The sequence below is a fragment of the Chionomys nivalis genome, chromosome 4 (assembly GCF_950005125.1).
Source record: "Chionomys nivalis chromosome 4, mChiNiv1.1, whole genome shotgun sequence".
In the NCBI taxonomy this organism is placed as follows: domain Eukaryota; kingdom Metazoa; phylum Chordata; class Mammalia; order Rodentia; family Cricetidae; genus Chionomys; species Chionomys nivalis.
In genome coordinates, this window is record NC_080089.1 from 104,202,022 (window position 1) to 104,215,825 (window position 13,804).

Below are 13,804 nucleotides of genomic sequence, written 5' to 3' on the forward strand. Positions count from 1 at the left end.
CTGAGCTAACCATGTTCCCAGACTCCAGGACTTCGCTGGAAACAGCTGTGCTGTCCACCTGCCGCCTACTAATGCACTGGGTGTTGCAGGAAGCTTAGAGGCAGGGTCTGGGAGAATGCCACCATTTGCAGGGGTCCCCGCCTCACCTGCTGCCCATAGTCTCACGTTGGCATCAGCGAGAACCATCCCAGTGCCACCGCTCCTCCCATAGTCTTTCCAGTTTGTTTTTCTTTATTTTCAGTTTTCTCTTTATTTTACTTTTTTCATCCGTGATTCTGGACATACCAATACAAATCTAAGCTGTATGGCTGGGGAGACAATGTTGCAACCCCAACTTCATCAGACACATGATTCGGGCTCCCCTGAGCTGATAGCAAGAAAAGGGAGGGCACTCCAGCACAAGGAGCAGAAACATCACCGATCTACCCGAGTGCCCTAGTACCTGAATGTTCCCTGACAGAGGGTCAAGCAGGTTTCTAGCCCCAGGTCCTATGCTGAGGTGCAAATCCAGGCTTCTTGGTATCTGGGAAGCTCATGGTTGGATCCTCTTGCGGTATAGGTAGGCATTGCTCACTTGGTTCATGATTACCAAGCTGGTGAGGACAGGACACAGCAGAGCCAGGTACCAAGCACCACCAGTGACAGCAGCAATAAACCAGGATGAGCACATGCCCAGCAGGAGGCTGGCACTACCCAGCAGGTAGCCCACCAACCCAGAAGTGGCATGGTAGAGTTTCAGCTTTGCCAGGGGCCATCGGGGCAGCAACTTGGGGTAGAGCAGCCCCACGCCCCCTGAACACTGCAAACCTGCCCACAGCACAGCTAACAGCCCTGCCTGCCCATGTCGGGTGGCCAGGTGTGCTTTGCCAAGTTGCTCTTTGTGGAGGATGACAAGCCCTAGACCCAACAGAGCACAGAGTAGAGCTAGCAGCTGAAGCACCCAGTGGCAGCGTGCTCGGACCTTCCGTGAGAGGGAACGCAGCAGTGAACTCTCCGGAGAAAACATCAGGAGTGCCTCGGTCATCAGGAAGGAGAACTAAGGAGACAGAGACTCAAATGAGAGTGCTGTATGCACTTTAGATAACCCTCCACGCAGGTGCACTTTGCCCCATCCATCCTTCATTCCCTTCCCCAAGGACAAGATGCTGCATTTGGTGAGCCGGTGGAAGACCCTGTGTGTGGGGCAAGATGTCTGTCCTGAGTAGTTAGGGATGGCTGCCTCTCCAGACTTCTCTCTAGGTACTTTTCTGAAATGTCAACTCTGCTCAGTTACCCAGCAAACAAGGTTTGAGACGTGGCAGTAATAAATGATTCACAAGCTTTGCTTGCCTCCCATGAGGCTGGATACAATTTCTTGGCAAGAGCTGTCCACATGGGTGCACTGTTTCAGGGAAAATTAGATGCATCACCATCTAATTAGGTTTTTAGGGACAGAGCAATCTCCAAATGTAATTTTTTAGCTTCCCGGCTGGAGGTGAGAGAAGCCTAATTTTGTGCTTGGGTGAGCGTCCCCCATTTGTCCTGGTCTTGAATACCATCTTTCAATCCTTAGATATATGTCAGAGGCAATAGTTGGAACACGCAACTCCTCTAAGCTGGCACTAGATGCCTTCAAGGATTCCGAGGGTCACCACCTATGCCCACACTCTACCCCTAAAAGTTACCCAGATCCACTACTTACAGCCAGAGACATAAGAACAGGGTGCCAGGAGAACAGACCTGGAATGAGAAGAGGAAGCCTCATGGAGCCGAGGGAAAAAGAAACCAGTATGTCCAACCCTACAGCCTGAACGTGAACAGCCCACATTCACCTAAAGAGGTGCCAAAATGTGAATCCCTTCGTAACAAGCTCATCTTAGCCACCCACCCCTACTCACTTCCTGGGGTAGAGAGCATGCTCTGCCACTCCTCCGGCAGCTCCTTCCTCCAGCAGCTCCATGAGTCAGGAAAGAAATGCCAAGTCAAAAAGAAACCATGTACTCTGAAGCTTAGCCAGGCTGGCAGAGCCACCACACCGATCTACTCTCCCCGGGATGTAATATTCCTCAGCCAGCCAAGCCTGTTCCCACGAGTTAAGCCCTTTCACTTCCTACTGCCCCTATTCCCCAAGAAAAGTGGCTTTTCACTCCCATAAGTCAACTATGAGTTCTATCTACTTACTGGAGCCAGGTCTGGCAAGTACAGTCACAAAGATGGTAAAGCCCAAGGCCACAAGGTGGGCTGCAGCCCCAGAGGCAGTGCGCAGAGCTCGGTAGATGTGCGACTCCGTCTCCACAGAAAGGGCCATGGTCAGCCCAGCTGATAGCTGTACAGCCTGAAAGCATCGTAGGCGTTGGCAAGGGTGCCCACTGTCCACGCCTCACTGAGGACAGTAATTTAGGGCAGGAATGCCACCTTTTTTCCGGAAAAGTTAGGACAGGAGCAGAACAAAGTAGGCACCAAGAACAGTCCCCAACTTAAAAAGTCTACCTGTCAAACACCTGTATTTGAAGTGGTACTGATCGCACCGGCCAGGTGGAAATGCATGAGGACAAGTAAAACTACAAATCCCAAAATGCAGCACGTCATCACTAGCTGGACGGAAGGCATGGAGCACTACGGGAATTGTAGTTCCCAGCTGCTTTCCTAGCTAAGCGTGAGTCTCTTTGCACATTGCCTCCCCACGTGCACCTAGCACGCTGTACCTCCACGGTAGGAATTTTCCTTTCTCACCTGCTTCTCAGATTCGACGCAGTGACTTCCTCCAAAATAAATTGGATCCCCTGGACCCGCCAGCCGCGCCACCGCGCCTTTACGGAGGCGCTTCACTTCCGGGTGCGTTGTCCACCCACCCAAGACTTCCTGGGACAAGCCCCCTCCCATCCCATCCCATCCAGCGCCAGCCACGCCTCCGAGGCACGCTGCGCAGGCGCTGTTGAGTTGACGGAGCTTTTGGTTTGTGTTCACGAACCTGTGTGACCTAGCTCGGGCCTCTTTCTCTTTTTGACAGGTGTTCCCAGGGGTGGAAGCGACCACCGCACCAAAGACAAGGGACTACAGACTCAGGACCGGTCAGCGCCATGGGCAGCAGCTGCCGCATCGAATGCATATTCTTCAGCGAATTCCATCCAACGCTAGGACCCAAAATTACCTATCAGGTGCCTTTCACACTCCCGGGACCTGACGAGGAGAGGGATGCTCTCCGGAACTCAGCTGCCTGCCTGGGTCCCTGTGCTGCCTCCAGGCTTATCTCTCCATTCCTTGAATGGAGAGGATACACAGACCCAGGTCTCTGGTTCCTAGTAGGGGAGGGAGATTTGCCACACAAGCTGTTTTTGTGGCAAATCAGGCTATAGGATTCAGGGAGGTGATCGGTCTCATGGAGGGTTAAATGACCCAAGAGAGTCACTGAACTGAGACAAAAATGATGTCTAAAAGTTAGGTGAGAGCAGAGTATTCCAGGCAGAGGGAATAATGAATGCAAAAGCCAGGAAGCTTTCCAAAACATAGCTTGTGTTTGGAAACACAAAAGAGTACTGGGCAGAGGAGGGAAAGAAAACAGTAGCGGACTTGTGCCTGAGTGGGATGTACAAGTACCCAGTCCCAGTGTCTGAGGGAATCTCATCTCTTCCCTCCGCAGGTCCCTGAGGATTTCATCTCCCGAGAGCTGTTTGACACTGTCCAAGTGTACATCATCACCAAGCCTGAGTTACAGAACAAGCTTATCACTGTGTGAGGTCCTGGTGGGGTGGGAGCAGAGGGGTCCCAGACTGGCTTGTGGGCGGGCTGACTCTCCTCTACCCATCCAGCACGGCCATGGAGAAGAAGCTGATTGGCTGCCCTGTGTGCATTGAACATAAGAAGTACAGCCGCAATGCCCTCCTCTTCAACTTGGGCTTCGTGTGTGATGCTCAGGCCAAGACTTGTGCCCTTGAACCCATTGTTAAAAAGCTGGCTGGCTACTTGACCACACTGGAGGTCTGCAACATGATGGGCGTGGGTGCGTGGCAGGCACAGTTGGGGGAAACTGTTCCCATGTCTCCAATTCCTAGCCTCCAACAGCTAGCTCAGAATGCAGCCAGCTCTGAGGTCTACTCAACCATGTTGTCCATGTTCTGTCCAGCTCGAAAGCAGCTTTGTGTCCACAGAGGAGAGCAAGCAGAAGTTGGTGCCTATCATGGCCATCTTACTGGAAGAACTAAATGCCTCTGGCCGGTGCACTCTACCCATTGGTATGGGCGGCCTCTACCGGGACAGTATATGAATGGAGGAAGGATGGGAGAGCACAGAAATGAGCATAGCCCCTACAGGAAGACAGGATTCTTGGACAAGTTGGTGGGCAAGAAATAGCCGTGGGTTGAAACAGTGATGTCTGAGGGTTCAGTGTCTAATGGGGGTGGAGGAGCAGGCAGCAGAATTCTCCAGCACTACTGAAGAAGTATCTTGGCAACATTCTTCCCCTTCTCTGGGCCTTAGTTTCTTGCTCGATAAAAGAGGAAGAATGATCCTCCCAGGACCCGTCTGCCTGCCTCAGTTAATGCTAGGAGAGTTAAAGTGGTGACTGAGGGCGCCTTGGGAAAGATGACATAGGATGTGGTGGGGTCCCCGCAGATGAATCCAACACCATCCACTTGAAGGTGATTGAGCAGCGGCCTGACCCTCCTGTGGCTCAGGAGTATGATGTGCCTGTCTTTACCAAAGACAAAGAGGATTTCTTCAACTCGCAGTGGGACCTCACCACACAGCAGGTATACGCTATACAGGCCCTCTCTCAAGTATTACCACCTTGGGCCTCCCACAACCTTAGCTTCAGCTCACCCTTGCCGACCCTGCTTTCCTCTTTTCAGATCCTGCCCTACATTGATGGCTTCCGCCATGTCCAAAAGATCTCTGCTGAGGCGGATGTGGAGCTCAACCTGGTGCGCATTGCCATTCAGAACCTGCTGTGAGTGCAGATACAGCTGTGCCCACTAGACGGCCACCAGACAGACCCCAAGTGTGGTGGTGGGAAGGCATGGTTTGGAAGCTAAGCGCATCTGTTTCCCACAGGTACTATGGTGTTGTGACACTGGTCTCCATCCTCCAGGTAGGTGGGGCTGGGATATAGCTAAGTAAATGGGAACCATTTGGCCTGGACCAGATCAAGCCAGACCCCCAAGCACATCATCCAGGTCCTTATGCCCCTGCTGTGTTCTAGTACTCCAATGTGTACTGCCCGACTCCAAAAGTCCAGGACCTGGTAGATGACAAGTCCCTGCAGGAGGCATGTCTCTCCTACGTCACCAAACAAGGTAGTGGCAAACCCTGTGGGAGACCCATTTGGGGAGGGTAAGGCCACCTAGGAGGCTGACCGTGGCACCCACAGGGCACAAAAGGGCCAGTCTCCGAGACGTATTCCAGCTGTACTGCAGTCTGAGCCCCGGCACCACTGTACGAGACCTCATCGGCCGCCACCCACAGCAGTTGCAGCACGTCGATGAGAGGTCAGAGGGCATTCTCAGGCTTGCACACTGGGTTCAACCGTCTTGATTCTCTCTGGAGGAGCCTAGAGCCAAATAGGAAGCAGGGGGTTCCCAATGCGTATAAGTATGTGGCCCACTAGTCCTGGCAGCCTTCCTGGAGATGGTGACCTTGGAGGCCACCCTAGCCTGTAAGGCACTGAAGGAAAGGTGGCTAGGCTAGGCTAGGGTACTAACGCTCTTCCCCAACCATCACTTCAGGAAGCTGATCCAGTTTGGGCTTATGAAGAACCTCATCCGGAGACTACAGAAGTATCCAGTTCGAGTGTCTCGGGAGGAACGGAGCCACCCTGCCCGCCTTTACACGGGCTGCCACAGCTATGATGAGATCTGCTGCAAGACAGGTGGAGGCAGGCGGAGCAGGCTGGGGGAGGTGAGGGCTGACCGACCCTGCACGGCGGCTGACCTTGCCTCCCTCATACCACCAGGCATGAGCTACCACGAACTGGATGAGCGACTAGAAAACGACCCCAACATCATCATTTGCTGGAAGTGAGGCTGACTGGAGCATATTGCTAAAGCCACTTGCCCCTGCTATGCCCTCATTGGTCCACGGGGGCCAGACAAGTAGGCTCGTGCATATGGTCTGGAGGTGATCCTCGGTTCTGTGAATCAAGTCATCTCTTTCGTCCTGTGGAGTTTTGAATACTGGCTCAGCCAATCACTAAAGACGTGAATGTGCTAGTCATGCCAACTAGCCTGGCCCGGCTGGAGTGCCATCTAGTGGACAGAAGTGGCAATGGCCAAGTAAACAGCATGGTTTTGGTTTGGTCTGCTTTGGTTTTTTGATTCATTGGGAGGGGGGTCATTTTTTTTTGAGACAGGATCTCACTATGTAGCTTTGGCTGTCCTGGGATTCACTATGTAGCCCAGGCTGGCCCTCAACTCATAGAGCTCTGACTGCCGGGTTTAAAGGTATGCACCACTTCACCTAGGCACACATAGGTTTCTAATATGTTTGTTGTTGTTTTTTTTATTTTCGCGGTGAGTGGGGGAAGGAGCGTGTTTTTTGAGACAAGCTCTTATGTAGCACAGACTGTCCTGGAATCGGCTGTGTAAAAGATGAGCTTGAACTTCTGAGTCTCATGTCTCTGGTTCCTGTGTTACACTTAAGCCCCCCCGTTCCCCCCCCACACCCCCTTGTGTGTACAGTGCTGGGGCTAAGGCTTTGTGCATGCTAGGCAAGTCCTCTACCAACTCAGCTATGACACCACAGCTCTGGACCTGCAAACCAAAAGAGCCAGACTCAGAAGGGACCAAGAGATGCTCCGGATTAGATTGCCAAGAAAGACCTCACTTGGGAGACGTAAGCTGGACCTTGCAGGAGTAAGAAGAGTATTCCAGAAGAAATAAGTTCAAAACCCTTAAGCAAGGGCCAAATGTAGTAGTGCATTCTTGTAATAACCAACACTCAGGAGACTGACGTAGGAGAGCTGCTTCAAGTTCAAGGACAGCTTGGATGTGTGTGTTCAAAGCCAGCCTGGGTGACATAGTGACACCTTCCTCAAAAAGCCAAAGTAGTGTATGAGGAGCTAAAGGGAAGCCCATGAGGCTAGGACAGGGAAGCAAGCATGGGGTACACACCTGAAACCCCAACATTTGGGAAGTTGACCAAGAAGGGGGAAAATTTGGATCAGCCCTGGCTCTACAGTGAGCTCCAGCTTGGTCTTAGCTGTATAAGGAGACCCTGTCTCAAAGAAAGAGGATGGGGTGCTGGAAAGATGACTCAGAGGCTAAGATCACTGCTGCTCCTGCAGAAGACTGGAGTTTAGTTCCCAATGTGGGACAGCTCACAGTTGCCTCTGACTCCAACTCCAAGGGTCTCAATGCCTCTGGCCTCTGTGTGTAAGCATTATAGCATGTATGGAAAGGTGTCCTGGCAGCTGAGAGCCAAGGAATACCGCAAAGTCACACCACACAACAAACCTCACACGAGATTTATTGGGAGGAAAAAAAAACAGGATGTACGATGTTTTACTCTTGCTCTTTGCTCTTTTGGGGACCTGCTGCCCAGCTTCAAGTAAACCCACACGGAGGCTTTTCCTTCCTTGTGAATGCCTGGCCTTGGCTTGTTTTGTGCCAGCTTTTCTTAAATTATCCCGTCTACCCTTTGCCTCCAGGCTTTTTCCTCCTTTTCTTACTTTCACTCTTACCCCATGGCTGGCTGGCCCGCCCCTGGGGTACTCCCCTTGTTCTCTCCTTGCTCCTCTTCTTCCTCAGTTTTCCTTCTATTTATACTGTCTGCCTGCCGGCCCTTCCTATCCTTGCTCCTGCCTCGCTATTGGCCGTTCAGCTCTTTATTAGACCATCAGGTATTTTAGACAGGCAAAGAATCACAGATTCACAGAGTTAAACAAATGCAGCATAAACAAAAGCAACACACCTTAAAATAATATTCCCCAGCACCAGGAGGGCGGCTGCCTCTGTTGGAGCGAGAAACAGCAGCAAACTGAACAGGACACAGGGCTTATATAGAGCTTCTTGGGAAGGGGGTAGAACTTTCCAGGATGGAGACTGGTGGGAATTCATGTTCAGAGATTGAGCTTTTCCTCTGTAGGGTGGAGCAGGGTCCAGCAGTTAGAGTACTAAGAGAATTCTATGGGTGGAACCTGGCAGTTAGAGCTCCTCGGGGTAGTGGCCTGGCCACTCCTGTGACTCAAGGGGCTTACACCGTGGGCACCTGCACACACGTGCGCTTGTGCACAGACACAAACATAATTTAAAAATAAACTTAGGAGGGGGATGGGACAAAAACTGAAGCTGGGAGGTAGGAGAAGGGGTGAGAGATAGGTCCTTCAGAGCTGGTAAGTGCTGTGGTCTAGCATTTTGGGTGCCAGCGGTAGGCACAGGGCCATCCGGAGGAAAGGATGTTAGGTATGCATCCTTAGGACTCCTGGCTGCTGGACTGAATCTGGGGACGCAGGCCTTTGATTTCAGCACAAAGAGATTGAGCAGAGGCGGATCTCTATGGCTTGGAGGCCAATCTAATATGCATAGGGAGTTCCAAGCCAGCCTGGATCACAAAGTAAGACCCTTTCTCCAAAAAAATAAAAGACAGCTTCCGGGGAGAGTCTAGAGTGCAGTTACGTCGGTCTCATGAGAGACCGCTATAGTTACCCCATGAGAGGCTCAGACAGTGAGGCTGCAGGAGCTGTAAGGATCCAAGTTATCCATAACTGCTCCGGCCCTGGAGAGGTGTGGCCAGTCTCCGGCTGCTTATTGGCAGGGAGGTGGGCGTGGCAAGCGGGGCATCAGAAGGCGCCAAGCTTCTCTACGCAGGCGCCAAGCTCACTCGTTTCCATGGCGACGAAATCGACGCGCCTCAACGGCTTAGCAACTGTTCTGTGCCAGACTTTGGTCCCGTCACTGAAGTCTGTCAGTTTCCCCTATTCCGACTCCTGCATTACAACCGCCCAAAAGCCAAACTAATCCTGGTCCCCCGACATGGGCGACCTAGAGCTGCTGCTGCCTGGGGAGGCTGATGTGTTGGTGCAGGGCCTGCGCAGCTTCCAGCTAAGGGAGATGGGATCCGAAGGGTGAGGCAGCTGCAACAGGTGGGGTCACCTGGTCCTTTAGTGGAGAAGCTTGGCACCAACATTGGAGAAGGGGTGGCCCAGTGTGGAGGGGGCTCCAGGTGGGAGGCAAAGCCCTTTGAGATAGAAGTGTGTGGCTTCTGATGCACCTCCAGCCTCAGGACAGGATTACACTGTCTCCAGTAGATCCAGCCCCCACCCGCACTGTGCATTCCCCTTGCACATTTGTACACCCAATATACACACATCCCTTCGGGGGCAGGTGGAACAAGCAGCATGAGAACCTGGAGAAGCTGAACATGCAAGCCATCCTTGATGCCACTGTCAGCCAGGGTGAGCCCATCCAGGAACTGCTGGTCACCCATGGGAAGGTATGTCAAGGTAGCTCAAATAATAAAAACCCAGAGACAGATATTGGGGTTCAAGCTGAAGATCAGAAAAGCAAAATGGCCAGCCTCTGGCACTTACCTCTACCTCAGACCAAAATGGGTGATCCTACCTCCAGGAAACCTCAGACTGAGACTGAGGAGACCTGCCTCCTCCATTTTATATTCCTCTCTAGTGCTGGGGGAAAAGGCATGCACCACGCCATCAGGCCTCTGTGGCTAACTAGCGTAGCTGCTGGGATTAAAGTGTCTACTAATGTGGCTGCTTTGCACTTTGATCTCCAGTCAAGCTTTATTTATTAAAACACAAATAATGTGCCATTATAATTTCTGCCTTTCTACTCTTCCTCTTGGGGACACTGGGTACCTGTTCTTCCTTCTGGCCTGGTATGCCTGTCATTCCTAAGTGGGGGAAAATGTGTTAGGTTTCTTCCATTTATTTCGAGATAAGGTGTTGATCCGCGACCTAGGCTGCTGTTAGCTCCCAAACTTCCTGTTTCTGACTCCCAAGTGCTGGGACTGCAGGCCTGCCCATCACTATACTTGGCTCCATTTCCTATTGTACCCTAGGTGGATACAAAGGCTAATTAGGGAGACAGCCGTGGGTCCTAGACTTGCCTGGGCTGTAGGAGGAGCACCCAAGTACTCACATCACCCCAAAATGACTGAGGTCAAAGGAGACCCTCACTAAAGAGGAAGTGGGGCTTTCAAAGTGGGAAGAACAGTCTTTCTTATGTAAGAGGAGAAAGTAGAGACCAGGAAGATCCCTGATGAGAGGAGGGGCCAGGGTGACCCTAGTGTGTATAAAGGGGTTCCCCTGCGAGAAAAAGGCAGAGCTGGGCACTGGGAGATGTGTAGACAGAGACTGTTCATTTGTTTCCCAGCTGCCCAGGCCCAAATTAATCACACAGAAACTATATTAAAATACTGCTTGGCCTATTAGCTTAAGCATACTACTAGCTAGCTCTTATATCTTAAATTAACCCATTTCCATTGTTTTATGTATTGCCACGAGGCTCGTGGTTTACCAGGAAGATTCAGGGCATCTGTCTCCTTCAGCAGCTACACAGCATCTCTCTGACTCTGCTTACACACTTTCTCTCTCTACATCTCTGTACTTTCTGCCTGGCTTTACTCTGTTAAAGCAAAAACACTGGCCAAAAAGCAGCTTCTTTATTAACCAATGGCAATAAAACATATTCCCAGCATACAGAGGGGAATCCCACATCAGGGATGGTCTAGGAATAGGGCACAGTAAAGGGCCTAAGACAGCACACAGCCTGGCAGACCAGGTGACAAAGACCAGAGTAAGGACATAAAAAGGAGGGCTGACCTAAAAGAGAGGCCTAGCTGGAGAGGATGGGGAAGGTACAATAGGGACAGTAAAGTTTATCCACAGGTAAGAAGGCTGCTATCCTATCAGAGATATGGAAACACGGAAACAAAGGCTTTACAGTACAGCAGGGACTCTCGGGTGCTTACGGAACCTGAGGGGCGGGTCTAGGAGCCCAGGAGAGTTGGAGGGCTAAGCTGGGCTGAAGCAAGCGCAGGAGAGCTGTGATGCCATCTCTCTTCCTCCCCTACCCTTTGCAGATCCCCACACTGGTGGAAGAGCTGATCGCGGTGGAGGTGTGGAAACAGAAGGTGTTCCCGGTGCTGTGCAGGCTAGAGGACTTCAAGCCCCAGAATACCTTCCCCATATACATGGTGGTGAGTTGGGCCTTCACAGGGTCCTGAAGACAAAAGCTAGCTAACAGCCCCTGCCCCTCCCTCACAGCCCAGCCCTGTTCTCTTTGGCAGGTACACCATGAGGCCTCCATCATCAATCTTCTAGAAACAGTGTTCTTCCACAAGGTGAAGCACCATCCTTGTCAAGAGGCCATTTCTGCAGGCCCGAGCCTGGTGGGATGGATCTGTGGAGAAGGGTATCATCAATATCGAATACTGAAGTATCCCCTCCCTGCCCCCCAGGAGGTGTGTGAGTCAGCAGATGACAGGATACTGGACTTAGTGGACTATTGCCACCGCAAGCTGACACTGCTGGTGGCCCGGACTGGCTGTGGTGACCCATCTGAGGAAGAACGGTCCCAGGATAATACCCCTATGCAAGTAAGTTAAGGTTTCCTGGAGGGGGCCAAACCTCGAAGTGAGGCCTCCAGAGGCAGGGGTGAGTGAACGCTGTGTGCCCGTGCTCCCCACACCAGGAGCTGCAGAAACAGGCGGAGACAATGGAGTTTGAGATCTCACTAAAAGCACTCTCGGTGCTTCGCTACATCACAGACTGCGTGGACAGGTGGGCCACCCTCCAGTGCCTGGGGCACGCAGTAAAGGGCTGCAGTATTGGGCTTGTAACTTCTGCTAACCCCCCTTACTCCTACCCCTAGCCTTTCCCTGAGTACCTTGAACCGCATGCTCAGTACGCACAACTTGCCCTGCCTCCTGGTGGAGCTACTGGAGCACAGCCCCTGGAGCCGGCGGGAAGGAGGTAAGGCCTCTCCCACCTGCCAGGACTTAACTGGCTGCTTCCAGAAGATCCTCGGGGTTAATGGAAGCAGACAGCCGGACAACCCGCACACTGAGAACACCAGGATGCCTCACCCAAAATGGGGCTAGAGTTTTGACTCTGAGGCAGACAAGTCCCATGGACTTACCTTGTTCGGACAAATCTGGTGGCCGGGGTCTTCTAACCGTGCCAGGCAGTTCTCAATCCTCCTGTCCACACACTCCGGAGAATACGCCTGCATCCAGTGAGCTAGTTCTCCTCCCCAGGCAAGCTGCAGCAATTTGAGAATGGCCGCTGGCAGACAGTGGCCCCCTCAGAGCAGCAGAGACTAAACAAGCTGGACGGGCAGGTGTGGATCGCCCTGTACAATCTGCTACTCAGCCCTGAGGCCCGAGCCCGATACTGCCTTACAAGCTTCGCGAAGGGGCAGCTGCTTAAGGTGGGGAGCTCAGCTACCCTACCCATCCCTTCTGCCACCAGCCCCACCCTGCCCCGCCCCCACTGCATCCCTGCCTCACCCTGTCCTTTTTCTACTACGTCTGCTCCAGGTGACATGGAACTGGTGTGACTAAACCCTCCAAGTACCTCCAACCCAGCTTAGGGACTCCCTGTTTCTTGCCCCTCCGGCAGGGACCTGTTTCACAATGGCTTTCCCTGGATACCATTGCAGCTTCAGGCCTTCCTCACGGATATACTACTGGACCAGCTGCCCAACCTTGCTGACCTGAAGGCTTTCCTGGCTCACCTGGCCCTGGCTGAAACCCAGCCCCCTAAGAAAGACCTGGTGTTGGAACAGGTAGGCACCCAGACCGTTAGTTGCTCAGGGCCATGATCCACTCTGCCAATTCCTTCCTCTCCTCTCACTTACTCTCTCTTAGATCCCAGAAATTTGGGACCGGCTGGAGCGAGAGAACAAAGGCAAATGGCAGGCCATTGCCAAGCACCAACTGCAGCATGTCTTCAGCCCCTCAGACCGGGATCTGCGCCAGCAGGCACAGAGGTAAGGCCTGCTGCGTGGCTGAAGACAGGTGCATGGGACATAGCGGGCATGGCCATAACGGGAGGGTTTCTGTGCCCCTACCTGTCAGGTCCAGTCACATCTTCTTGGCCCCTCCCCCAGGTGGGCTGAAACCTACAGGCTGGACGTCCTAGAGGCCATAGCCCCAGAGAAGCCCCGCTGTGCTTACTGCAACGCGGAGGCCTCCAAGCGCTGCTCCAGATGCCAGAGTGTGTGGTATTGCTGCAGGTAAGGGGACCCCAGGACCTCCGTCCCCCTAAGCTCCAACCCTGGATCCTCCCACAAGCACTGTCACCCTCACACAACCCACCCACCCCCGCAGGGAGTGCCAAGTCAAACACTGGGAGAAACACGGAAAGACATGTGTTCTAGCAGCCCAAGGTGACAGAGCCAAGTGAAGGCTGCAGGTTCTGAGGGCCGATGGAAGAGCTCACCCAGAATGTGACTCTGAGCCTCAGGAACTCTGCCTGGCCCTTGTCAGACCTCAATTTCCCTGACGGTGAGCACAGCTGAGTCAAGTAGAGCTGCAAACCACCACCAGTCGACGTACAGACAAGCAAAGGCTCTTCACTTCCTGCCCCACGCCGCGAATACGTAGAGAAGAGAACCAGGCCGCAGCATCAGCAAGCGGACAGACAGGGTTGGGGGGCGTTAAGCAAGGACCGGATGTGGAGACCCTCTTCCTTTATCACAGTAAAGCGGACCTCATGAAACACATCAGTGTGGCGCTTTGCCCTCGTCGCTGGGGGCGGGGGAGGGGACATGGGGCGAAGACTAGACGCAAAGCCTGGGAAGGGGCTCTTTGAAAGCGTCCACCCCTGTGCCGTGCCCCGCCCACAAGTCCGCACTGTCAGCTCGCCTCGGTT

The 13,804-nt window shown here is 52.9% G+C and overlaps 3 protein-coding genes across 3 annotated transcripts; 2 read left to right on the top strand and 1 right to left on the bottom strand.

Annotated features, from left to right (window-relative positions):
• Positions 1–251: 251 nt before the first annotated feature.
• LOC130873882 (transmembrane reductase CYB561D2) lies at positions 252–2,824 on the bottom strand. Its single transcript, XM_057768906.1, has 4 exons — positions 2,713–2,824; positions 2,161–2,314; positions 1,682–1,719; positions 252–1,036 (listed from the first exon to the last, which is right to left on the bottom strand). Exons 2-4 carry the CDS (start codon positions 2,285–2,287, stop codon positions 533–535), a joined length of 669 nt encoding a protein of 222 aa, XP_057624889.1. The 5' UTR covers positions 2,288–2,314; positions 2,713–2,824; the 3' UTR covers positions 252–532.
• Positions 2,713–6,545, top strand: Nprl2 (NPR2 like, GATOR1 complex subunit). Its single transcript, XM_057768905.1, has 12 exons — positions 2,713–2,814; positions 2,990–3,137; positions 3,620–3,711; positions 3,789–3,957; positions 4,103–4,211; positions 4,591–4,727; positions 4,827–4,924; positions 5,029–5,065; positions 5,177–5,270; positions 5,345–5,462; positions 5,700–5,842; positions 5,927–6,545. The coding sequence occupies exons 2-12, from the start codon at positions 3,060–3,062 to the stop codon at positions 5,992–5,994; spliced, it is 1,143 nt and encodes a 380-aa protein (XP_057624888.1). The 5' UTR covers positions 2,713–2,814; positions 2,990–3,059; the 3' UTR covers positions 5,995–6,545.
• Positions 6,546–8,839: 2,294 nt separating this feature from the next.
• Zmynd10 (zinc finger MYND-type containing 10) lies at positions 8,840–13,793 on the top strand. The gene is made up of 12 exons (XM_057767017.1): positions 8,840–9,034; positions 9,294–9,402; positions 11,011–11,127; positions 11,218–11,271; positions 11,389–11,526; positions 11,622–11,710; positions 11,802–11,902; positions 12,187–12,359; positions 12,591–12,716; positions 12,799–12,920; positions 13,041–13,166; positions 13,261–13,793. The coding sequence occupies exons 1-12, from the start codon at positions 8,943–8,945 to the stop codon at positions 13,334–13,336; spliced, it is 1,323 nt and encodes a 440-aa protein (XP_057623000.1). The 5' UTR covers positions 8,840–8,942; the 3' UTR covers positions 13,337–13,793.
• The last annotated feature ends 11 nt before the right edge of the window (positions 13,794–13,804 follow it).

Excerpts from the sequence above, each read along its gene's own strand:
- Nprl2 (XM_057768905.1), top strand. The coding sequence starts at position 3,060 with ATGGGCAGCAGCTGCCGCATCGAATGCATATTCTTCAGCGAATTCCAT. Across the intron at positions 3,958-4,102 it reads GCTACTTGACCACACTGGAG|CTCGAAAGCAGCTTTGTGTC; the intron begins GTCTGCAACATG and ends TGTTCTGTCCAG. Across the intron at positions 5,271-5,344 it reads CTCCTACGTCACCAAACAAG|GGCACAAAAGGGCCAGTCTC; the intron begins GTAGTGGCAAAC and ends TGGCACCCACAG.
- LOC130873882 (XM_057768906.1), bottom strand. The coding sequence starts at position 2,287 with ATGGCCCTTTCTGTGGAGACGGAGTCGCACATCTACCGAGCTCTGCGC. Across the intron at positions 1,720-2,160 it reads ACTTGCCAGACCTGGCTCCA|GTCTGTTCTCCTGGCACCCT; the intron begins GTAAGTAGATAG and ends TTCTCATTCCAG. Across the intron at positions 1,037-1,681 it reads CTGTTCTTATGTCTCTGGCT|TTCTCCTTCCTGATGACCGA; the intron begins GTAAGTAGTGGA and ends CTGTCTCCTTAG.
- Zmynd10 (XM_057767017.1), top strand. The coding sequence starts at position 8,943 with ATGGGCGACCTAGAGCTGCTGCTGCCTGGGGAGGCTGATGTGTTGGTG. Across the intron at positions 11,711-11,801 it reads ATCACAGACTGCGTGGACAG|CCTTTCCCTGAGTACCTTGA; the intron begins GTGGGCCACCCT and ends TCCTACCCCTAG. Across the intron at positions 12,360-12,590 it reads CGAAGGGGCAGCTGCTTAAG|CTTCAGGCCTTCCTCACGGA; the intron begins GTGGGGAGCTCA and ends ATACCATTGCAG.